General features: G+C 46.9%; 1 protein-coding gene across 1 annotated transcript in view; it reads right to left on the bottom strand.

The window, feature by feature from the left end:
• TXNDC11 (thioredoxin domain containing 11) overlaps window positions 1–24,951 on the bottom strand; it is a 40,619-nt gene that overhangs the window by 12,858 nt on the left and 2,810 nt on the right. The window contains exons 2-7 of the mRNA XM_079953728.1: window positions 23,606–23,822; window positions 21,753–21,850; window positions 19,474–19,603; window positions 14,618–14,711; window positions 6,149–6,261; window positions 1,868–2,068 (exon numbers count right to left, since the gene is read on the bottom strand). Of these exons, the coding sequence (XP_079809854.1) occupies window positions 1,868–2,068; window positions 6,149–6,261; window positions 14,618–14,711; window positions 19,474–19,603; window positions 21,753–21,850; window positions 23,606–23,822 (853 nt within the window). The remainder of the gene's footprint in view (window positions 1–1,867; window positions 2,069–6,148; window positions 6,262–14,617; window positions 14,712–19,473; window positions 19,604–21,752; window positions 21,851–23,605; window positions 23,823–24,951) is intronic.

The following is a 24,951-nucleotide window of genomic DNA, read 5'->3' as shown; positions in this document are numbered from 1 at the left end:
AAGTGTTGTTTTTTTTAGTTTGCAGATGCTTACGTTACTCCCCACACTTGCATGTGGCAGGGAAGAGGAGCTTGTGGCCCTCCAGAAGCTGAGGGACTCCTGCTCCCATCAGTCAGCCTGGCCCAAGCTGAGGGATGATGGGTGTCTGGGGGTCACCATCCTGGGGAAACAGGGCAAAACGTCCTGTGAAATTAGGTAAGCTTGCTGTGCATCTGAGGCAGACGGGCAAAGATGCACATTTTCTGCTTGGCTTGTCAATAGCTTCTCACCTGGAGGGACCTACATCTGCCTCCAAGCAACCCAGGAAGGCAGTCTGTTCCTCTGCTTGTTCGTTCCAGGCTGTTGATGTGCCAGAATTGATTTCTGGAGGTGTCTGAGGGCAGGCTGGCTAATAACTATTCTGCTTACACCTCACCTTTCCTCCAAAGAGCTCAAGGTGCCTCAATTAAAAAGCACACACAGAGAGAAGAACACACAACTGCCCTCACTTTGTCCTGCTTATGCAGAGGCTGCATAAGAACCTCCAGAAGATAGACAGGCCGTTATCTCTAACCTGCCCTGACAGCTTCATTCCTCTCTCCCTTAGTTCAGGAAGCCAATTAAACCAGCTTCAGCGTCAGCAATGCTTAAGGCAGCACAGGAGCGAGTAGAGGGTGGAAATGGAAGCAAGGAATGCAGGAGACCTTGTTCCGATTCCGAGGCTGACCTGCTGTGAGTTATTTGCAAATCCGTTAACCTTTCCATCCCTGCCTCCCAAAACAACATGCTTATTGCTGTTCCTTTGCCCTGCAAGAGGGCAACGCGAAGAAATTTGCTTTGGGGTCAGCCAACATTATTAAATGTCTGTGGCCAAAATCGCTTGACTCCTCTGAAGGTGATAAGCAGTGGCTTACCTTCAACCACAGCAAAGCAAAGCAAAACTTGTGTCTGTGTTGAAGTTCACCAATACCCTAAGTGTATTTGCTTTGGTTTCCTCCTGCTAAATGAGAACAGTCTCTCACCTCTGGATAAAGCTTTGCCCAGAATCTCCTACACCTGTTTCATAGGGAAACCCTCCCCCCAAACACACACCAACGCCTTCTTTTGCAGGTTGGCCCCATCAAGAAAGGCACAACTTTTCTTCCAGCTACATTTAGATAGAGAGATCACCTATCAGAGCAAGGACTGGTTCAGATCACCATCTGAACTCCCTGGAACTAGGGACCTGAAGCTCGCACCGAGTCCCATTTTCTGCCTGAGCAAGCCTGCCTACATAGGTGCATCTTAAACGCAGGCTCCTATCCCACTCCATTCTATCTGTCATAACCTTATGGGGAGGGGGGCAGTTCCAAGCTGGCATGCCAGATCTTCAAAGCTTTGCGGACTGACAATAAGAAAGCACTTCTTCACACAATTACCGTATTTTTTGCTGTATAAGACTCACTTTTTCCCTCCTAAAAAGTAAGGGGAAATGTGTGTGTGTCTTACGGCGCGAATGCAGGCTGCGCAGCTATCCCAGAAGCCAGAACAGTAAGAGGGATTGCTGCTTTCACTGCATAGCAATCCCTCTTGCTGTTCTGGCTTCTGAGATTCAGATTTTTTTTTCTTTCTTGTTTTCCTCCTCCAAAAACTAGGTGTGTCTTATAGTCTGGTGCATCTTATAGAGCGAAAAATACGGGTAAATTATGGAATTTGCTCCCAAAAGAGGTAGTGATGGCCATCAATTTAAAAGAGAATAAGCAAATTCACAGAAAAACCTCTGAATGGCTACTAGCCACAATGGCTACATTCTCCGAATGCTGGGTGCTGTGGCTCCCAGGTCCTGCTTTTAAGTCTTCCATAGCTATCTGGCTGGAAACTGATCCTGCAGGGTCCTCCTTACGCTCACCTCATCTACAAGGGGATGGCTTTCCGCTAAGGGGTCGAAAGGAAGAAACAGGAAGAGTGCCGGTCCCTTCTTCAGCTCATTGTTCAGCAAAAGACTTTTCCCCCCATGGGGTCTCAGCCAGCGGATGAAGGTCTCGCGATTCTCCAGGGCCCACTTCCAAACATTTTCGGCTGTGTAGTTCATCGCTTCGTGTGGATAGAGCTGGAAAGAGGGAGAAGAGAACTCTCAGCGTTTGTTATCAATTAGGGCAAGTTAAAACTTGGTCATCCCTTAAGGAATGGCAGACTGACAGGGACCTATTGCACAATTTGGTGGGAAAACGAGGCAGTTATGGACTGGGCCCGTTCCCACATTCTTTGCTGCTTAACTGTTTGGTCTTTGGCTGAAGAGACACTGGGAAAACTCCAGCAATGGACGCAGAACAAGCTGAGCCAAATCATCACGTAGGAAGCAGCCCTTGGGAGAATGTTCTTCCCCCTACTGGCCACACACTCTGCTAGGCAGTCTTCTGAGGGCCACATGTCAGTGGTGTGTGGGGCCAGGAGCAAAAGCGGTTAGGACAATAAATATTGGTTCACTCACACACTGCTGTCTATCTTGGCAAGCAAGGAGCATTATCAGGGTTCAAAAGCACACTCGAGCTGGGCAGAAATCCTCAGGGAGAGTGCAAAGCAGATTTGGTGAGAGGTGTGACCAAGGGCCATACAGAAAGGGTATAACTCAAGGAATTGGTAGGAAGTAAAACTGTTGAAGTGAAGCTGCTCATGTCTGATGCACAGCTGCAGAATGGAAAGAGCAGGCAGAACTGTTCCCCCCACTCAGAGATAAATTTTTGGTTTTGCTCAAGTCTGACCAAGAATTCATTCCTAAGATTGGTAAGGTTAAGGTAAAGGTAAAGGGACCCCTGACCATTAGGTCCAGTCGTGGCCGACTCTGGGGTTGCAGCGCTCGTCTTGCTTTACTGGCCGAGGGAGCCGGCGTACAGCTTCCGGGTCATGTGGCCAGCATGACTAAGCCGCTTCTGGCGAACCAGAGCAGCACACGGAAATGCCGTTTACCTTCCCACCAGAGCGGTACCTATTTATCTACTTGCACTTTGACATGCTTTCGAACTGCTAGGTGGGCAGGAGCAGGAACCGAGCAATGGGAGCTCACTCCATCGTGGGGATTTGAACCGCTGACCTTCTGATCGGCAAGTCCTAGGCTCTGTGGTTTAACCCACAGCACCACCCGCGTCCCCTAAGATTGGAAGGGAGGGTAAATCTTGTGCCAACACTGCAATCTTCTAGCTGCTCGGCAAAAACATGTTTACCCATCCAGAGATTTTAGCAGATTTTAGTTTCAGCAAATGTCAATCTGTTACACGATTCTTTTATCTGCTCCTTTTACCATTGCTCATGTTTTATTCTATTGATTTAATAAATGTATAGAAATGTTTTAATGTTTTTTTGGGGAAATGACAGAGGCTGTGCATTTGGATATTCCACTGTCTGTGTATGAATCTACAGTGGTGCCTCGCAAGACGAAATTAATCCATTCCGTGAGGCTCTTCGTATAGTGGTTTTTTCGTCTTGCGAAGCAAGCCCATTGACAGCTTAGTGGATTAGCGCTATTAGCGGTTTAGCGGCTTTTAGCGGATCAGCTGATAAGCGGCTTAGGGCTTAGAAAAAGGGGGGGAGGGGAAAAAACCCGAAGGAACTCGCAAGACATTTTCGTCTTGCGAAGCAAGCCCATAGGGAAATTCATTTTGCAAAGCGCCTCCAAAACGGAAAACCTTTTCATCTAGCGGGTTTTCCGTCTTGCGAGGCGTTCGTCTTGCGGGGCACCACTGTATATATCTATAAGAAGGGACCATTTTCTCATGACATGATTTCGGATATTCTTTCAACCACACAGGCTATGAAGCCACTGAAATGTCTCTGCATGTTGTTAATGTGATCCTGAAGACATGGCAAATTTCGTTTCCTAAAACTGCATGTGATGCTTCAGTGTTGCTTCACTGAAAAAGGTGCCTTGAATGCACTTGGATGGGCTACCTTCTGAGAGGTTGGATTTAAGAGCCCACATCCTTGGAATTAGCAGGCACCCCTCTGTTTTATAAAGTTTATGCTAGCGTGGATCATCCTTCCCACCCAGCCCAGCTTCAGCAAGCCTGGAGATAAAGGAGAGAGGACGAAAGGCTGGGGAGCAAAATGCACTCAAGGAGTTTGCTCATGACACATAAACATTTCAGCAACATGGGATTTTGCTTACCTGAAATTAAAGGTGGGGGAGGGGGCGGGAGAAAACTACACACAGACATACAGTGCTGTACCATCTTCCAGATGGTTCACTAAATTATTTGGCATAAAAGGAGAAAACCGTCTCAGTAGCTCCAAACACGAAACAAAGGCTGACCTTGGCCACTGTTACATAAGTAAGCTAATTTCCTTTATTAGACTCTACCTCTCCTCCCCCTCCACGCACTAGGTTTTTGGATTACCCATTGTTCTGAGCCCTGGAGCATCGGCCTGCCAATACAACTGCCTGTGTGCCTGACTGCCGCACCTCTGCTTTATAAGATGGCCCTCCTTGAGTGGCTTGGCTTGGCTGGAATGGATTCTTGAATGGTGAAAATGTCTCTTACTTGCCTGGATGTAGGATGGAGAGATGTGTGCGCACACGCATCATCACCATCGTTAACAGTAACAACAACCTGCCTTTCACCCTAAGGTCTTAAGCAGGTTACAAGAAGTAACATAAACATGTTAAAATTACAGAAATAAACTATGCTGAAACCTGGCAAAATTGACCAGGAAAATCAGAAACCAGGAAGAGAAGAACTATTAAGAAGTTATGGGGAAAATGTTACAATGTATTTAAGAGAATACTGTAAACAACCAAAAACTTTGGAACGATTTGAATAATGCTTTTAATGGACTAAAAACTATGGTAAAAATGGATTATTATTAAAAACAGAAAAAAGTGAAGCAGTTGAAAAAAGATTGATAATGGTAACCATGGAAGGGCAGAGAGGAGTCAAAGGATTCAGGGAATTCTAAATGATAATGGTGATGTTTAATGTTTTTATTTAAATTTGCACTGTAAAACTCAATTAAAAAGATTTGACAATATTTTTTTTACAGAAATAAGGTGGGTCCGAAAAATATACATCTCAGATGTCAAAAGCCAGAGTCAAGGACCGGGTCCTCAGCGTTTGCCAAGAGCTGTCTAAGGAAGGAGCCAGACTATATGGAACTAGCGGAAATGACTGGCAGAATCCGAGACCTGGGAGAAGAGTTGGTGGAAGAAGATTGGAAGAAATTTAAAGACTACCTGCAGAAACATTGTAAAATTAATGAATGTTAAAATGATGTTGGATTGAAAATAAGTGGTATTAGCAACAAAGTTTAAAAGTATGCAAAAGTGAACTGATAATGGGTGAAAACATAGAATTTTAATATGTTAAGATATAGAGTTAAGATAAACGAAAGAGGGTAAGGATTTGCTGATTTGATTATATTAATGGGAATACAAAAACGGGAGGTGTGAGGAGGTCAAAGAAACAAGCTTATGAGTTTAAAGTTACAAAAAAATGGATTTGTTTTAACTTCTTTTTTTTGTTGTTCATTTTTTAGTGTTGTTTTTTGTACTTTGTATTCTTTCCTTTATTCCTTTTTTGTTTTATTATGTATTTTTGGTATTTATGATTTTGTAAAACCTTAATAAATATTCTTAAAAAAAAAAAAAAAAAAGGAAGGAGCCAGGCTCACCTCTGTGGGAAGGGAGTTCCACAACTTAGGGGCCGACACAGAGAAGGCCCTCTCCCAAGCCTCCAACCCCTCAAGCGTCTGAAGGCCGTGGAACAATCAAGAGGGACCCCTCTGCCATATTTGCACCTGAGAGGATATGTAGGGAGGGAGGCGGTCATTCAGGAATTTGGGGGCTGAGTTCTTTAGGGCTTTAAACACTTAAGCACCTTAAATTTGGCCCAGAAATGAACTGGCAACCGGTGCAGCTGTTTTAAAACGGGGGTTATATGAGAGCTGAAGGGAGCCCTGGCCAGTAATCCAGCTGCTGCATTTTAGACATCGATTCTTCTAACTTTTGCTTGGCTGGAATGGAGCCTGGTGTACAAAGGGAAGGGTTCCATCCACTGCTCCACCCACATTTGCAACTGGCCCCACCCATCATCAGAATGTGGCCCCCAGAAGGTTGCACACTAGTAAATGTGGGCCAAAATGGCTCCCCAGCCCTAGTGCAGGTGACGCAGGCGCGCAAACATGAAAATGCACTACTCACAAGAGAAGCGTTCACGTGTCTGTGCAAGTAGACGCTGCCTGAGCTGGTCAGTGGGACTTCCTTCGCGATCAGCTTGTCTGTGATCACTCCAAAGTGGATCGTTCCAAGGTAATCTGAAAGCACATGTTACAAGCCTTGAGGAAAGAAAGGAAAGAGGCCAAGCTGACATAACTACACAGCCTCCTTTCTCCAGAAGCCATGCCAAGGCATGCTGCTGGAAGAAAACTCTGAAAAACAAAGAAATGTACACACACACACACACACACACACACACACACACAAAGAGCTCAGCTTTCCTGCCGTTTTACACAGGAAATACAAGCAATATCCTCTTATTAATCCGCACTTTCCACCTGTGGGCATAATGCTTCGGGGTTAAAATTCTATCTCAACTTGCGTTTTAAGATTATACAACAAGATTTTGGCTGAAAAACACACTGCAATACAGACAGAATAATGAAATAAAAGATCCTCCATATGAGAAAACGAGAGAGGAGTTGGAGCAGCACTTTTGGATTCTTTAGGCCTTAAGGAGGGGGGGAAAAACCCTCCCAGAGCTGGAGTATTCCTCCTTCGTTCTTCACATCCAGGACCTGAAGGAGGGGAAAGGGGTCTGTGACAACACTGAAGAGGAAAGCCCTAGTCGGAATTAATAAAAATAAGGTGTTAACAGTAGGGACTGACGCAGGCGGTATAAGACAAAGGCTCTCTCCGCCACGTGCACAGCAGTGTCCTTTGTGGTGGTGATCTTGTTTCAAATGAATCATGCGCTCAATGAGTTTCAAGGAGTGGAAATATTGTGGGCGAAATTAAAAGGTGCCAATATGGCAAGCAGCCCACCAGCTCTGCTGTTCCAGAGGCAGTAAAGAAAAGCAAGCGGAACCCAGTCCCTTTCCACGTGCCACCAAATTGGTCCCTGCCACCCACAGCTCTGCCCTGGCCCATCATTTAGAAATTGATGCGTGAGCAATTGCCCTCAAACAAAACGATGCTTAAGAGCATGGGTAGGCAAACTAAAGCCCGGGGGCCAGTTCCAGCCCAATCCCCTTCTAAATCCGGCCCCTGGACGGTCCGGGAATCAGCGTGTTTTTACATGAGTAGAATGTGTCCTTTTATTTAAAATGCATCTCTGGGTTATTTGTGGGGCATAGGAATTTGTTCATTTTTTTTCTCTCCAAAATATAGTCCGGCCCCCCACAAGGTCTGAGGGACAGTGGACCGGCCCCCTGCTGAAAAAGTTTGCTGAGCCCTGCTTAAGAGCATCGCATTCATGCCTCAATGCTCTTCCTCTCCTCTCTCACCAAATATCTTTACCTGCCTGGAAAGCGCCCTTGAACCCCTTCTGATCCGAATGGAAGATAAGGGTGTATAGAAACAAGCCTGCTAAACAAAGGGAAGATTTACATCAATTGCTCCACCCACTTTTGCCTCTTGTCCCGCCTTTCCCTGGCATGTGGCCCTCGGAAGATTGCCCAGGTTGAAAAAGGATCCCTGGTCTGTAATCTCCAGGGTTTTCTTGGTGGGTAATCTTGGTGGGCAGCTCCTTTTAAAAAGAGGCTGCTGGACTTTAAATGATAGAAGCTTTCTAAGCAATTAGATGCGTCTAGCCTCAGGGGAGGGGGGGGGAAACGCAAGCCTTTTAATGTTTTTCACCATGTGGCTGATGAAATATCGCAGCAATTCCATATTGAGCCAGACAATAAATGGGAGGCCTGCCCCACAGTAACCGCCTCTCCTTTGAAGCAGCCCCACCCACCCCCACAAGAAATCCTATCATATTCCTCAACGTGCACAAAAATTCAGGTCACTTTAGAGCTAGGGGTGCGGAGGAGAGCACAAATACATCTCTGCTTTTTAAAAAAAACACACACAAAAACGCCAGCAGCCTTTAGAAATTCCAAATGGCTACAAGTCAGATCATGCATTACAACCACATTTTCTGCCACTAGTGAGCATCTTTCAAAGAGTGCTGCTCCAGGTGATCTTGAGGATTTTTCTACGTGCATAAAAATGCACACAGAGCTGCAAACTCAGCATGAAATGTGTCTAATTATCTGTTGCACTCAGTCCCAGAGAGGGCAAGGCTCTCTCCATTCACTTTCTTTACAGGCCTGCGACTAAAGATTTAAGCAGAAATGGGGCTGTGCCTCACAAGTGTCATGGATCCTCCCTCTTGGTTGGGCTGTCAGGGCTGGGCTACGGTGAGTAAGGAACCACAAACTGCAAGGTGGGTCAGTAGGCAATACCAACCTTGGTCTCCACTTCCATGAGGAAGGACTTCTGGCAAGAGATGGGTTGCACTTCCTAAGAAGTTGGCAAGCATGGATTTGCTAAGAGTCCTGTGAAGCTGATCCAGGAGAGCTTTAAACTAAATCCTGAGGGGGAGGGAGACAATAGTACAGATGACAGGGGAACACCTGGTACTGGGGATAATAGCTTCACTGATACACATGAAACTGAGGTGGTGCTCCAGAAGCCTGCTACAGGGCAGGAAACTTACAAGAAGGAAGCAGCTGGAGGGAATGACTTGTGGTTTCAGTTGTCTCTATACTAATGCACAGAGTATGGGAAACAAATTCAGAGCTGTATTTGGTCCACACTAGCCTACACACAGAGAGACTCACTTTCCAGCATGGAACCTGCAATCTGAGAATCTCAACTTGCGTTTAAAAAACAAAACAAAAGAAAGCAGCAGGGTGGTTTTGAAATCATAATTATGGGAAATGGTTTGGAACTGTCTCATGTCCTCCTCACTCTCCTTTGAAAACCATTCCTACAGTGGGGGGGAGGGGGAGATGAGGACTATAGGAAGCAAACTAAACTGTGCATGCAGACAACTGGGAAACCCCCAGGAATCCTGTCTTGTTTGAAATTCAGAAGCCCTGCTGTAGCCAGCTCTGCTTCTGTATATGCTTACGACGGTTGCTTAACCTGCCAAGAGCAAGAGGCTTTAACCTGCTACAAGCACACATTACAAAGCTGGCAGGCTCACATTTCACTCTCCCTAACCAGTGTGGGACTCTATAATTAATGAAGCAATCAGAGAGAGTTTTGGCAACAAAGGAGGAATCGAAGAAGCAGTTATTTGCTTTCCAGAAGATTACCGGGGGGGGGGGAGGGGTGCGGAAGGAAGGATGTACAATCTCACACACACTCAAAGGTGCTGGTGACATCACTTTGGGGAAAGTCTGCACCTGAGGAATCTGAGCAGAGACAGCGGCCCATGGATCTGCTTTGCTACCAAGGAACAAGCATGGCCAACTGACCTAGGGCGTTTTCCCCAAAGCAGAGCATATTGACAGTGAGGCAGCAATCCATCTCTCAAAGGCAACCAGGTGTCTCTCGAATGGCATTCTGCTGCACCTTGTGGCCATTCACTGAGAGAAGGCCCCACAGGTTGTCTTGTCTGCCCAGGTTCCAGCCTGCCACCAAGCCAGCCTGGCAGTCTTGTGGGCTGCCTCTGGCTTGGCTGGCTGTAAATGTTTCGAAATCCAGCCTGGGTCTTTGCGCCTGAGCAAAGGCTCCTTTTGATGCTTTCAAAGTCAGAAGAGCCTTGCTGGATCAGAGCAAGGGTCTGTCTTGATGCTACAGGTACTAGCCACTACCACCCCTGGAGACGCACTATTTCCAGCCGAAGGAAAGGCATGGAGAAAGTTATCCATTCATTGGATTCTAAATATTCACTACTCCACCCTGCAGAGTTGAAGACCCCCTAAACAATGTAAGAATCTAAGAAGAGTCCATCTACTCTAGCATCCTGTTCTTACAGTGGTCAACCAGATGCCTGTGGTAAGCCTGAATGCAGGATCAGAGCACAGGAGCCCTCTCCGCACCTGTGATTCCCAGCAACTGATATTCAGAGGCATTACTGCCTCAGATAGTGGAACACAGTCACCATGGCTATTATCTGGAGAATCTGATTACCCAGGAAGCAAATGTTCCACTAACTCTGTTGCATGTTGAGTCAGGATGCAGCCCTAGGAAATGCAGAGTTATTCGAGGCCAGTTCCTTAGATTAAAGGAATTCAGTTCCTCACTTGTCCAAAATATGTAATTTAGAGTTTATTTTAAGTGCACCACAACCCTATATTAATGACTCTTCTCTCTTTCAAGGCAATTTGGCACAGCTGCTTTGGAGAGCTGCAGGCATGGGCTCTGTCTCTTAGCACACAGGTCAAGGCAGGAGTCAAACCCAAGGCTACGGACACCAGGGACGAGTTGGTGGGATATGACTTTTGGCACAGTATCTGATACATCCTTCTTTCACACTCCCCTTTTCAAGAGCAAATGTCTTGACCCTGTGTTTGCAGAGATAAAAGTAACCCAACCTGATTCAAAAACACCCACCCCACTCACACACGAAAACAAAGTTCAACACAGCCAATCACAAACAAGCAACTGCACCCTAGGCCAACCACAATTTCTCTCACCACCAAAGGAACACAAGCAAATAGCAAAGAGAACCTGCACAAACGACGCTGACACAAAACCCCACACATACATTAAGCAAAATAGAAATATCGCCTCCCAACCCCACCTCCACCCACCATGGCCCCTTCCACCTCTTCTCCCCATTGTTCTTCCTAATGTAACCCTAATGTCTCAACAAATGAAAATGACCTATGGAAAATGTAACTTGAAAAAAGAGACATTGCATATACCTTTGTAAACCAAGAAAACTTTAATAAAATATTTTTTAAAAATATGGATGGTAAAGGTACCCCTGCCCGTACGGGCCAGTTGTGACCGACTCTAGGGTTGTGCGCTCATCTCACTCAAGAGGCCGGGAGCCGGCGCCGTCCGAAGACACTTCCGGGTCACGTGGCCAGCGTGACGAAGCTGCACTGGTGAGCCAGCACCAGTGCCGCACACGGAAACACCGTTTACCTTCCCGCTATAAAGCAGTACCTATTTATCTACTTGCACTTAAGGGTGCTTTCGAACTGCTAGGTGGGCAGGAGCTGGGACCGAACGACGGGAGCTCACCCCACCGCGGGGATTCGAACCACCGACCATACGATCAGCAAGTCCTAGGCACTGAGGTTTTACCCACAGCGCCACCCGCGTCCCCTAAAATATGGATAGACCCCCACTTAAAACTCCAAGATGGGCAGTGCCTTTGCATCCTCTCAAATACATTGAAGCCACTTCTCTCCTTTTCTTTGCAAGTCATCAAGGGTTAAATAATCAAGTGTACATTTTTTTAAAAAACTGGCACATAATCTCTATGCAGCACTGACTTAAGAGAGTGGACCCTCCTCTCCCAACTCTTTGCCACAAAAATAAATAAGGAGAATACGTAAGGGGGGAGGGGAGGGAAATGTCTAGTATCCAGGCTGATTTCACCCTCCTTGGGACAGAAATAATAGGATTAATAAGACTGCATAAAGGAGTTCATTGGGTTTTAGTTTGTTGGCCAAAGAAATGGCAAAAGAAACCAAGCCGAACTTGGTCCAAGATAAACAGCAAACGCAGATAAAGCAACTTGTTGACAGGATACAAAACGACGGAAATGGCATGTTGCAAGCGCAACCTCTGCGCTGCACTTAGAACATACATTTCAGCACTGAGTAGGAGGGCAGAGTGCCAGGACAAAGGTTTGGATGCCTCAGATTGTCATTTAAAAAGCAAGTGGCCCTTTCAGAACCTGGATGAGGTTGGGAAAGCGCTTCCTTTCGTAAGACTCCTGCACTATCACTGCAGAACTTTAGGTTTTAAGAGCACCAAGATGGTGGGATCTTTAATGCTTTGTGGTGCCTGGACATGGAGGGCATGCCTTGCCCACAACTGGTCTTCATCAGGAAAGAGGGCGAGGCATAAAAGCAACACGCAAACTGCTTTCTTTGCATATGCAAGATGAGTGGACTTTCGCAGTCGATGCGAATGCACAGAGCAAGCAATGAATTCAGGAGGGCTTGCTTCTAAGTGAAGAGCGTTTAGGACCAGACTACCAGTAATGCAGTCATACTGATGTGTGGCTGTCTCCTGAAAACGTCCCCAAAGTGGTATAGACTGGGGCGGGCTGGGTCTCCATCTGGGCAGGCATTGAATTCCACAGGACCGGCTTTCTAGTACGTATGCTTAGAAATCCTGCAGCTACATCGTTCAAAGCCAAAAGACATGGCTGCAAGGAGCAGAATTTTGAGGAATGGTGTAAACCGAAAGGCCATTTCACACATTACAGGGCAGTGGACCTGGGTTTTCCACAACGCACAACTCAGCAGATAACTTTAGCCCAATCCCTGTTCCTCGATGGATCATTTTGATGCACACAGCAGCAAACAGGTAACATGCATGAGTAAAATAGCCGATAGCCACCAGATCCCATGGTTTTCATAAACTTTCCTGCCCCACAATTCTTTGACTTATAAGGCAGTTACAGTATTTTTCCATGTATAAGACCCCCCCAATGTATAAGACATCCCCTATTTTTTTTAACCCGAAATTAAGTTGTTTAGCTTTGGGGGGGGGTCACCACCACCAATCGCTCACCCGCCCATCACTCGTCACAGCCACTGCCGATCACACACCTTGCCGCAGTTGCCAATTGTCTGCCCACTCGCTGCCAACAGCCCACCCATCCACACCACAGCTGATTGCCCACATGCCTCGCCACAGCCGCCAACCACCCACCCAATTGCCGCAGCCACAGCCAATCACCAGAAGGCCTTGCCGCAGCCACCAATCACCCACCCAATCACTGCAGCCAATCTCCTGTTCACTGCTGCCACCAATCTCCTGTCCCCACTCTGTATTCACTATCCATGTATAAGAGAACCCCCAATTTTTGCCTAATTTTTTTAGCAAAAAACATTGTCTTATACACTGAAAAATACGGTGTTTGTAAGTGGAGAGTTGAGAATAAAAGGCCAAGAGCTGGATGGAATTAGTAGTAATATGGTCAGCTGGCAAATCTACTCCAGGCAGCGCGATCAATATGTACTTTATTAGTGAGATAGTTCTTCCATTACTAGAGTGTTTCATCTAATGCAGAAGGCTTGGCAAACGACGGCCAATACCGATTTTAGTTCTCCCCCATCCTTGTAGTTTCACCACAACGTACACTTTTACCCTGCACCAAAAAATTCCTGCCAACGTCTGACTGAGCTAATTGGGAGTATATAAAGAACGCTATGCCCCCAAAATAAGCTACCAGCCGATTTATTATTATTATTTTTTTGCAGTCCTGCCCTCTTCTCAGGAGGATGCAAGGTGGCTGTTTCTGTTGTCATGGAAACAACAAAAAGACGTCTCCTTTGGAACAGCAGTTCAACTCCTCCACATCAGTTGCTAAACTCTCCCCGTAGCAGAAAGAGAAGCCTTGAGATGAAGATTTGCAGCTTGTGTCCGTGTGTCCAGTGCTATAAACCTCAAACACTCTATCCTGTATTTTCACCTTAAGAACCGCCCCGAGATCTTTCGATGCAGGGCGGTATATAAATTCAATAAATAAAATAAAAATAAATAAATCAAGAGCAGGAGAGGGCTGTAGCGCTCAGGCCATGCTTGTGGGCTTCCCAGAGGCAGCGGGTTAACAACCGTGGGAAACAGGATGCTTGACTAGATAAGTCCGTGATCTGATCCAGCAGGAGTCTACTAATGTTCTTATATTCACAGCAGGGTGCGTTGCGTGGCTCGTTTTTGAGAAACTGCTGATGCGCACGGAGAGTGTAGTAATCCAACATGTAGCACAGACAACAATGAACAAACCCAGCACAAATCTTCGCTCTCTCCTCTCACTCCAGTGCCATGTTTTGCTTTTACAGCGCATTTTAGAAGAGGCAGCTCCACCAGGAAGGTTACTGCTTCATGCGGTAAAGTTGCTGGTGTCATTACAGGTCATGCATCATCCAAGCGACAGTATCCCCTGGCCTTAAAACGTCCCCACTACCCAGACTGAAATGAACAGGAGCCATGCAACAACTGCACCATTTCAAAGGGGCTTTCGCAAGAGAACTTCCCTCAGGGGACTCTGCCCCATGTTAATTAGCGGGAGGGGGCGCCATTTAGATTTTCCACCTCAGGTGCCTAAATGACGTGGGCAACCGTTCTTTTTAACTTCCATGTTTTGCAACTGAAGCTTGCTGGCTTTCGACAGAGAACAAAATGTGACAGGAAATTTTGTCAGCGTTTCTGGCTGAGAGCCCCCACCGAGATGTCTTGTGATATATTTAGTCCATTGTGTGCAAGAAGCCAAAATATATTTTCAACATGCTCCTGCTCAGGAAGTTTTATCATGGCCAGGACTGTGCAGCCTGTCAAAGTCGGCCTGATAACATTGGGTATGGGATTAATAAATGTGATGACGGTGATTGTTTTGAAAACAGCGCTAAATATAAAGTCAAATGCATTCTGCAGACAATGGAAAGAAAACCAACGGCATCCCATCATTCCCACCCACAAATTAGGCATGGTGAAATTCAATCAGATGTAACATTAAACAGTGGTTTATACGGGTAATGAATTTACCTTTATTTAATGAATGCAGAGCTGAAGTGAAGAATGTCAGATAACCAGGTGGTTGGGGCGAAGCGTTGAACTCAAAATATCCCAAAACTCCTGGCTGCAAAAACGAAACAAAAACACAAGAGAACACATGAGAGGTGCTGCACTTATTTACCATTACAGGGAAAAAAACACAATGGGCTTTGGTTTAATTATGTAAATATTTAATCCTTGGGCATTGCTCCTCCATTGTCAATGCAGTCCTGTAGTTTGGAAGGATTGTTAATATTTCCCATTGAGTACATATTCCTAGATGGAGACACAGAGGGTTGTTCTGACCAGAGTAGCTGCAAACTCCAAGTCCATTCAAAACGTTGTGTTGGGGAAATCCTGACTGGTTTCTGACCAACACAAACAATGGCACACACAGACAGAACTTCATCCCAGCTGGATCCCACCCCCACCTCTAAGATAATATCTAAATTCCACCTGATTTCACTCAATGGTATCACACCTTTGAGCTTTCACTGGGTTTAGCTCCCAGTACATTTCCGAGCACAATTCAAAGTGTTGGTGCTGACCTTTAAAGCCCTAAACGGCCTCGGCCCAGGATACCTGAAGAAGTGTCTCCACCCCCATCGTTCAACCCAGACACTGAGGTCCAGCTCCAAGGGCCTTCTGGAGATTCAATCACTGCGAGAAGTGAGGTTACAGGGAACCAAGAAGAGGGCCTTCTTGGTAGTGGCACCCACCCCGTGGAACACCCTTCTATCAGATGTCAAGGAAATAAGCAACTAGCTGACTTTTAGAAGACATCTGAAGGCAGCCCTGTTTATGGAAATTTTTAATGTTTGATGTTTTATTGTGTTTTTAATATTCTGTTTGGAGCTGCCCAGAGTGGCTGGGGAAACTCAACCAGATGGGCGGGGTACGAATAATAAATTATTATTATTATTGCACCACTTCCAAGGAGAAAGGCCATAGGTCAGAAGGAAAGCATGAACACTGCATATCACAGCTTCCAGTTTCAAGTCCTGGAATTTCCAGGTAGAACTGGTCAATGGACCTAACTGAGATGATGGACAGTCACTGCCAGTCACTGTAGACTACACTGAGCTAGACTGATCAGTAGTGTGACTTGGTATATGATACTTTCCCATGTTCATAAATCACATTTCCTGAATAGATTTGTAACTCCACCTTCCAAGCAAAGCACTTTGCAGGGTGGCTTACAAACTGAAGCTGTGCCCAGCTGCCTTAAACCAGAGTTCAATCTGTGGGTGAGATGCATGCCACAACACACAACTTGACTGCTCCTGTTTTGTTCCTCTCTTCCTCCAGCAAAGAAACAACTACGGATCAGCTGGCTTAGAGTGACTGAACTGGCACTTGTTGTCTGTTTCTCTCCAGACAGCCACAATCTGAAGCCAAGGTTTTTTTTCTTGGCTTCCCAGCTGTGGTGTGTTTGCTGGTTTGGACACAATGCTCAGCCAGCCACTCTGTGGCTTCACTCCCTACTGGAAGAAAGGAGGAGGAAAGCAGGAGGTGCTTGGAAGAAGACTTGCTCACTACACGTGGCTTATGGCTTAGCGTTGTATTTGAATGCAGCCTAAGAAAAAAGAATGCAGACGTTCAGTCTGCGAAAGGATAAAGAACAGTGCCGCCATGTATGTTGAGATTCAAAGCACTCAGAACAAGCAAGGAAAAAAACTTCAACCCAGAAAGTGAAGCCACAAAAGTTTCTAAGAACAGAGCAGTTCTGCAGCTCATGAAAACACACGCTCAGCACCGAAAGCCTGTAGTCCCCCTTCCTACTGCACAGCGGCATAGCGTGGATTGTCAGCACCCAGGGCAAGGCAAGTAATTTGCGCCCCCTAACCCAGGGCAAGGCAAGTAATTTGTGCCCCTAACCCCTAACCTGCCGCCGCTGCCAGCTTCTTCTTGCTGCTGCCTGGGCTGGGGTATTTATGGTAAGGTAGCCACGGCGGCAGCGGCGGGTCTGTGTCAGGTGATCTGAGGCAAGTTGCTGCTGGCGCTGCCGCCCAAACGACGCCGCTTGCCCAGAGGAGGAGGAGGGCAGAGAGGCGAGGAAAATGCAACATGGCCCCGCAGCTGCAGCAGCGGCGGCGGGGCTATGAGGAGGGGCTGCCTGGTGCGCCCTCCGCGGCCCTGACGCGCGGGGACCGCGGCGAGCGCTGAGAGCCGCTGCCTGCCGGACGCCTTCAGCCCGGACGCGCGCACAGCTCATCGGTTCCGCGAAACATGGGGCTCTGCTACAGCCTGCGCCCAAGGCTCTTTGGTGACTCCGGAGGCGGCGAGCACACCCCCCCCCCATGTTGCGCCCGGTGCGGCCGGCCCCCCCTGCACCCTCCATGCTATGCCACTGCTACTGCAAGCCAAGCAGGCTGGTTGCATATGCACAGTATTGAGAAGAATTTGCTCCAAAGGCAAACAAATAATATTATCACATGCTCCAGGACAAAGTACAGGTACTCAAAGCAACACAAATCCTGCTCAGGTGATAAGAAACCACCAGGTGACACAACCACAACCGACAGGAGATTCCATGCTGAAGCCACTTTCCAAAAAGGTGGCACCAGATTCTGTGCATGAGAGTTTTGTCTGTTTAAACATGTATAGGATATTTACATATTTTTAACCTGAGTTAGAGACTAGGATCAGAGGGATAAAATGGGAATGAAAAGACAACAGGAATGAGCTTTACTAGTTCCTAATTATTTGCTGCTGGGAGAGGCTTTAATACTCGCTGTGATCCAAGATCAACACAGAGGCCTTCAAATATTTCCTGCTGGTTCCCCCTTGTGGCTCTAAACTTTATGTCCAACAACATCATCATGGGCAAACTTAAAAACAGTGACTTGGATTTCAAAGTGACGTGGAACTCTGTGCAGATATCCTGGGCCATCTGTGTAAGTGCATCAATCTTAAATCAGCTCATTTTTGAAAACTGACATTAAAAAAGGTCTATGGACTAGTAACTTGCGTGCAACTTCAGCTGGTATGCCTAAATGATGCAGCACATAGTTCTGTGCTTTTCAGACGCTGGAAGGGCTTTGGGGGAAGAGGCAAGGCTGGAATCACAGACAGGGATAGAGATAAGTAAAGACTACTGCACCTACAGAGGTCCTGTGAAGCAGAGTGAAGGTTTGCTCTAACAAGGGACTCCTTGAGCTTCCTTTAGTTCCCTGTTCTTCCTCTGATGCAGCAGCCCCATCTCTAGTCCTGCTTCCCATTCTGTCCTCTGGGACACTGTGGATCTATCCCTCCCTATGCTTATAGAAAGGCCTGAGCCTGCACGGCTGTTCATACCCTGATCCCTGAAAAGGCAGCGTGCAGGAAGCCAAGAGCCAAGGAGCTGACCCATCAGGCCTCCGTTCTAATGGGCCAAAAATGCTTTTAGACAAGGCTGTGCTCCCATAGGGAAAGGCATCCCTGGGGATATCAGAAAGGAAAGTAGAACCTTTTGACACACTCACTGCAGGTTCGACACCCCTCCCCACACCTGACAAGATGGAGAAGCATCAACATCAGAGCTGTAGCTATGAATTGACCAGGGAGCTTCCAGGTGTTGCCAGACTCCAACATAGCCCCACTCAGCAATGACAGCAGCCGTAGTCCAACAACATCTGGAGGACCAAAGCAGTGGCGTAGCATGGGGGTGCAGGGGGGGGCCGGCCGCACCGGGCGCAACATCGGGGGCGGGCGCGCTCGCCGCCTCCGTAGTCGCCGAAGAGCCTCGGGCACAGGCTGTAGCAGAGCCCCATGTCTCGCGGAACCGACGAGCTGTGCGTGCGTCCGGGCTGAAAGCGTCCGGCAAGCAGTGGCTCTCAGTGCTCGCTGCGGTCCCCGCGCATCAGGGCCGCGGAGGGCGCGCCGGGCAGCCCCTCCTCACAGCCCCGCCGCCGCTGCTGCTGCTGCAGCTGCTGGGCCATGTTGCATTTTCCTCGCCTCTCTGCCCTCCTCCTCCTCCGGGCAAGCGGCGTCGTTTCGGCGGCAGCGCCAGCGGCAACTCACCTCAGATCACCTGACACGGACCTGCCGCCACCGCCGTGGCTACCTTACCGTAAATACCCCAGCCCAGGCAGCAGCAAGAAGAAGCTGGCAGCGGCGGCGGGTTAGGGGTTAAGGGCGCAAATTACTTGCCTTGCCCCGGGTTAGGGGGCGCAAATTACTTGCCTTGCCCCGGGTGCTGACAACCCACGCTACGCCGCTGGACCAAAGGTCCCTCATTACACTTAGATTAATTGACTTGAAGGCAGATTTGACCCCCCCCCCCCCAAAATGCATCCTGGTTAATTGGGTAACTATTTTTTAAACCTATTTTGAAATTGTCTATGAAAGCTGCAGGTATGAGGCACCATATCATTCCCCCTTTGCTCTCACTTTGGAGAAGGGAAGGCTTATTTTAAGATGGGGAGATGCTGCAAAACAGGCATACATGTAGCCACCTAACATCAAGGAAAATAATGTTTCCCCCCCTTCAAAATGATTGTTCATCTCCCCCAATTTAATCAGTTGATGAAATTCATTTGGTATCTTTGGAATGAACGGTTCTAAAGTTATGGGTCCTCTCTGACAACATGCTAGCACACGCAGACACACACATACTGCAGATGAGACTTCTCAACACTGCTGCAGTCACTGCCAATCATCTTCAGAATTTCACCCTGGGATCAAGCCAAACAGGAAGCACGTGAACCAGCACGTCAAAAATACAGTGGCAGAGAATACTGGTTTCCAGTAAACTCAGAAAGAAAACAGAGTCCATTCTTTGTAACCAGAAGCAAGATCATCCTTGAAAGAAACACAAACCTTCCAGGAGTCATCAATGGCTAGATCAAAGAGCAGAGGAAAGTTACCTCATAATTGGAGAGAAACTGCTGAAGTTTTGATCGGGATGAGATGTAAAGCAGGGGAGTCATCACTCGGCGGACAAATTTTTCAATGTAAACAGCATTCATCGGGCCTTTGTATTCGATGGGCCCAAAGCTGGCATCGAAAAGAAAAGAAACCAAATACTGTTAAAATTTTGAAAAGTTAAAATTGCAATTCCTAAGCTAATAGAGAAAGACCTAGGGCTGGTCAAGGCTAAGAGTGAGCATTTAAGACAAGCCTTTGCCAACCAGGTGCCTTCCAGATGTTTTGGCCTACTGTTTGCCCCAGCCAGCACAGCTGGAGCTGATGGGAGTTGTAGTCCAAGGGCACCAGGCTGGCAAAGGTCGATTTAAGAGCTGAAAGGTCTGAGGTAGAAGTTTTAACAATAAATGTGAAATGCGGCAATTACTGCCTGAAATGTGGGTGGTCAACATTGTGGCATGGACAGAAGTTCTCTCTGCCTTGCCTGAACAGGAGTACAGGGGCCTCTAGATCTGGCTGAATGCAGAGTTAGGCCTACATTCCTGCCTACCTCTCAAAAGTGGCACCGCTACTCCCCACACCCTGATTCTAGAAGGTGGAGAGGGAAGGCGGAAGGAGCTGAACATGAACCATAATGCACAATAGTATCATATTAGGTCTTTGATTATGGCAAAAGAGACGGCTGTTACCAGCCAAGAATATGTACACGCTGGGCAAAACCAGATAAGGCAACTCAAAAGACCCTTTAAACTGGAACAAAACACATTCTGCTCACCCTGTGGCTTTGTCATCCTAATTTCAAATGGCGGTTTTATTCAACTTTTGTGCAAAGTGACTCAGCACATGCAGACATAAAGATAAATGCAAGGAATTCTAACCCGCTGCTCTGGTGCATTCTGCTACAGTTTTTGACTGACAATGCATATGGAGCAAATAGTTAGAGTGAGGCACCCCCAGCTCTACTGTCTATTGTGGAACTTTAGAGCAGGGGAGAAATAGCAAATTGTAAGCAGCATGGACAAAATAGCCATCACCAGCCTTCTGATTGTCTCATCAGATCCAGAAGCCTTCACTGTCCTTGTGCCAGCTTCCACTATAGCTAATCAGGCAACCATTTGAACCTAAATGCAATACAAGTTGCCTCACCGAGCAGCAAGTTCACCAGGTCTGGAAACCTGGCCAATGGCCCATCTAGTCCCACATCCTGTTCTCACAGTGGCCAGCCAGTTGCCCTTGGGAAGCCTCAAAGCAGGAACTCGGCACATGTGTTCCACAGCAACTGGTATTCAGAGGCAGTCTCCCTCCAGCCGTGGAGGTAGAACACAGCCATTCTGGCTGGTAGACATCGATAGCCTTAGCCTCCATGACAACGCAGGCAATGGCAATTGCAAAATGTTTTGAAAGACCGTGGATCTCTGAGCATGCAATTGCTCTCTCGATAACCTCTCAAAGCTTCCATTTTGCAAACAGAACCGTTCAGCTGCAGTTCTAGCTGACTGCTCTTCTAAGCTAAGCTAACCAAACTGGATGCTTGGAGGCAATAAATGCCAAAGAGCAGAGGGATAGGGAACTGATGGTGATAAGGAACTCGGATCTGTGCAGAGATCCTATTTCCTGCTGCTCTCCCCTTCCAATAGTCTGTCTTCTGATCAACAGAAACAATCTCCATATCATTTCCCAAGTTTCCCACTGTACTCATAAGGCCTAATGGCACACTGTCTTTTTAAATTAGTGCTTAGATATTGGAAAGGCTTCAGATTATGAATTAGCAACCAAAATTCCATCACCATGGATGCCTGATTATATGCCTCACAGCAGAACATCACATTCTATTTAGCAAGAAACTGAATTACCAAAGGAAAGGACTGTACAACCTTAACTTAGAACACGTATACAGAAGGGAACTTTCCTGACTTGATGGCAAAATGACACACCCCAGCTCCGTACCTCCAGCAAACCTGACAAACAAGAACATCCTTTAACTCATGAAGCAAAACAAGATTCCTTGAATCTCAGTAGCTGATTTTCATGAGGCATTAGGAAGGAGCAGACAGGATTTGGTCAGGGGTGCTAACCACGCTTAGCAGGAGACAGAGATCTACTCTGAGCAGAACCTGCTGCCCCAGTGATTCCTATGAGCAATGTAAGTTTGAAAACTGGTTCTCAGAGGAACTTAACCAACAAGGCACACTGTTTGGGTGGGTAGATAGCCTTGTTCAGCCGATAAAGGCTTGCCACAGTTAACAAGTTCTGACTCTCAAAGAGCACTTAAAAGCCTTACCTCCGATGGTACAAATATATAACCGGAAAGTAAAAGAAATGTTTCTGTTTCCTGCATTTCCCTTGGTTCCACCAGCAGTTGATCGCCACAAACAGCACCTGCAAAAGGGCCGGGGTGAGGGGGGCGGAGAGAGTAAATACAAATGTTTGGCACAACCCGTAAATCACTTCTTGAGGCAAGCACAGAAGTCAGCAAACTTCAAGGCCAGAGGCTTGATTGATACACTGCAAGGAGGACAAGTGCAACCATGGAGAATGCAGTCCGATCACAAGTGGCCGAAGTCTTTCCCTAGCTGCTGGCTATACCTTTACTAGGAGGGGTTATAGCTGTACTGGGGAGCTGCAGACACGATTTAAGGGTAGATAGCCATGTGAATTTAAAGCAAACTACAATTCCCAAAATCTACCCAAGGATGGATTTGGGATATTTACTTCCATTTTTCTTGTTATAAAAGAGACCGTCATCTCTCCACTCCCTTTGGCATATTCAACTAAATCCCTGTCAGGGGCAACTTGTCTGTGAATCCCAGTTACTCACAAGTGACGAGAGTGCCGCTGCACTTAGGTTCTGTTTGTGGGCATCTAGTTGGCCACGGTGAGAATAGAATGCCAGACTAGAATGAATTTTGGTCTGATCAAGCAGAGCTCTTCATAGGTTCTTAAATTAGTACAGGGAAAAGTGCAGGTGCTTGGCACAAAAAATGCACATCCTGCAGATCATTATGTAGGTCAAATCAAATATTGATTGCTTAGCCAAGCGCTTTCTCCAAATCATACAATAAAAATGGTACTCCTCTCAAAATTTAATTAAAAGAAACTGATAGCATAATCTGCTGTGGTATCGAATCCACTGGTGTATCTAATGTCTTTTACAACGATAAAATGAAAAACCGTAACACTATTAACTAGGACACTCACTACAAAAAAAAGGATCAAACTCGTTCACAATTCAACTCAGCGCTTTAATGAGGTCAACAGTCTCATGTCTTTGGTCTGATCCACATACTCACATTCTTCATTTACCTGCTAGCCCAACAGATTTTAACTGAATCCTGATTTTACAGCTTTAACTGATTTTTTATTGTCGTTATATTGTGCTCCATGTGCACCACTTAAGAGATGGAGTAATTAAGCAGTATATAAAGGTAAAGGTAAAGGGACCCCTAACCATTAGGTCCAGTCGTGACCGACTCTGGGGTTGCGCGCTCATCTTGCTCTATAGGCTGAGGGAGCCGGCGTTTGTCCGCAGACAGCTTCCAGGTCATGTGGCCAGCATGACGAAGCCGCTTCTGGCGAACCAGAGCAGCACACGGAAATGCCGTTTACCTTCCCGCCAGAGCGGTACCTATTTATCTACTTGCACTTTGACGTGCTTTTTGAACTACTAGGTTGGCAGGAGCAGGGACCGAGCAATGGAAGCTCACCCCGTCGTGGTGATTCGAACCGCCGACCTTCTGATCAGCAAGTCCTAGGCTCTGTAGTTTAACCCACAGTTGTCACCCGCGTCCCTTAAGCAGTATATAAATGATATTAAATAAACACATCTAAATCATGCTGGCAAACAGTCCTATGGGAATTCAGCCCATTCCTTCTTAATAAATGAAACCACAAATAGAACCCTAGTTGTGTCAGTCTCTTTTCTCCCCCAACCACTTTGCTATAAATTCCAAATTGACAGGGTTTTTGCAGAGTAGAGGAGCCATTGCTAGCATGTACAGCCCTGCCATTTTCAGGGACCGCATGCTCAGTTTGAAATTAGCAGGACATCAGGGTGCCTCTCTCCAAACAACTCTGACGAACAAGAAAAGTAACTTAAAGCAACAGCTGCGTCCCTTCCTGCCCAATCCGCCTTACCTGGTCTGCCAAACTGCTTGCCACTTTCTCAATCTCTTCCCTCACTGCAACAGACTGTCCGCACCACGGAGCGTAGAAAAAAAAGAGGGTGATTTCTGAATCTTGGCGGATGTCCTCTGCACGATCCAGCTGCCCAAGGAAAAGATCGCAGACTGGAGATGTTGAAGAGAAGAAGCTGACTGGAAGCTTTGCTGGCATTGTCACATCTTTTGCGCGGCTATTTGGGGGAGGAAGAGAGATGCATGAGCATATGTCAGGTATCATGGGCGTGCAAATGTTAAGATCAACAGAACTTCACATTCTCTCACTTGGTCAGTTGGCAAAAGCTAAAAAGCAGCATAGGGACATGCTTCCAGAACTGCAGCATAAACCAGTTACTCTGGATCAGCAGTTGCCTTCTTATGCAGTTGCACCCAGCAGAACCAGTATTCTGAGCCATGACACCTCTAATTCTGTAGGAATTATACAGCCTCTGTGAACAGCAGCCATTGGTAGCCCTATCCTCTGTGACTTTAGGTAAAGGTAAAGGTACCCCTGCCCGTACGGGCCAGTCTTGACAGACTCTGGGGTTGTGCGCCCATCTCACTTAAGAGGCCAGGGGCCAGCGCTGTCCGGAGACACTTCCGGGTCACGTGGCCAGCGTGACATCGCTGCTCTGGCGAGCCAGAGCCGCACACGGAAACGCCGTTTACCTTCCCGCTGGTAAGCGGTCCCTATTTATCTACTTGCACCCGGAGGTGCTTTCGAACTGCTAGGTTGGCAGGCGCTGGGACCGAGCAGCGGGAGCGCACCCCGCCGCAGGGATTCGAACCGCCGACCTTTCGATCGGCAAGTCCTAGGCGCTGAGGCTTTAACCCACAGCGCCACCTGCGTCCCTTCTGTGACTTTACAGCACTCTTAAAACCACCATCACATCATCTTGTGCCAGTGAATTCCATTATGTGCTATATGAAAAATTACTTTCTTTCCCCTGTCCTTCCCATTCAAGCAGGCCTCTCAGTGATAGCACCTAGACTTTGGAATGCCCTCTCTCAAGTGATTCGTAAGGTGGAGACCGTAAGGACCTTTAAATGCCTTTTAAAAACTTATATCCTGGACTCTTTGTAAATTATTATTCATTTTGTACACTGCTCAGTTTTATTTGTGAGATATAGCTGAGTTTTGCTTTTATCTTGTTTCTAGGAAATCTTATTGGAAACTGCGTAGAGATTTTTACTATATTAAGCAGCATAAAATGTTTGTAAGCAAACAAACAAATTTAGGAGGGTCAGACAAAAAGAAGAAGAGTACTTCTTCATACTGGATTGTCCTCAGGCCCAGCATATGGGAATGGCCACTTTGGAAAG

This window comes from Podarcis cretensis (assembly GCF_951804945.1).
Source record: "Podarcis cretensis genome assembly, chromosome: 14".
Classification (NCBI taxonomy): Eukaryota; Metazoa; Chordata; class Lepidosauria; order Squamata; family Lacertidae; genus Podarcis; species Podarcis cretensis.
The sequence above is the reverse complement of the archived record's forward strand: the minus strand, read 5'-3'. Positions and strand labels throughout refer to the sequence as shown.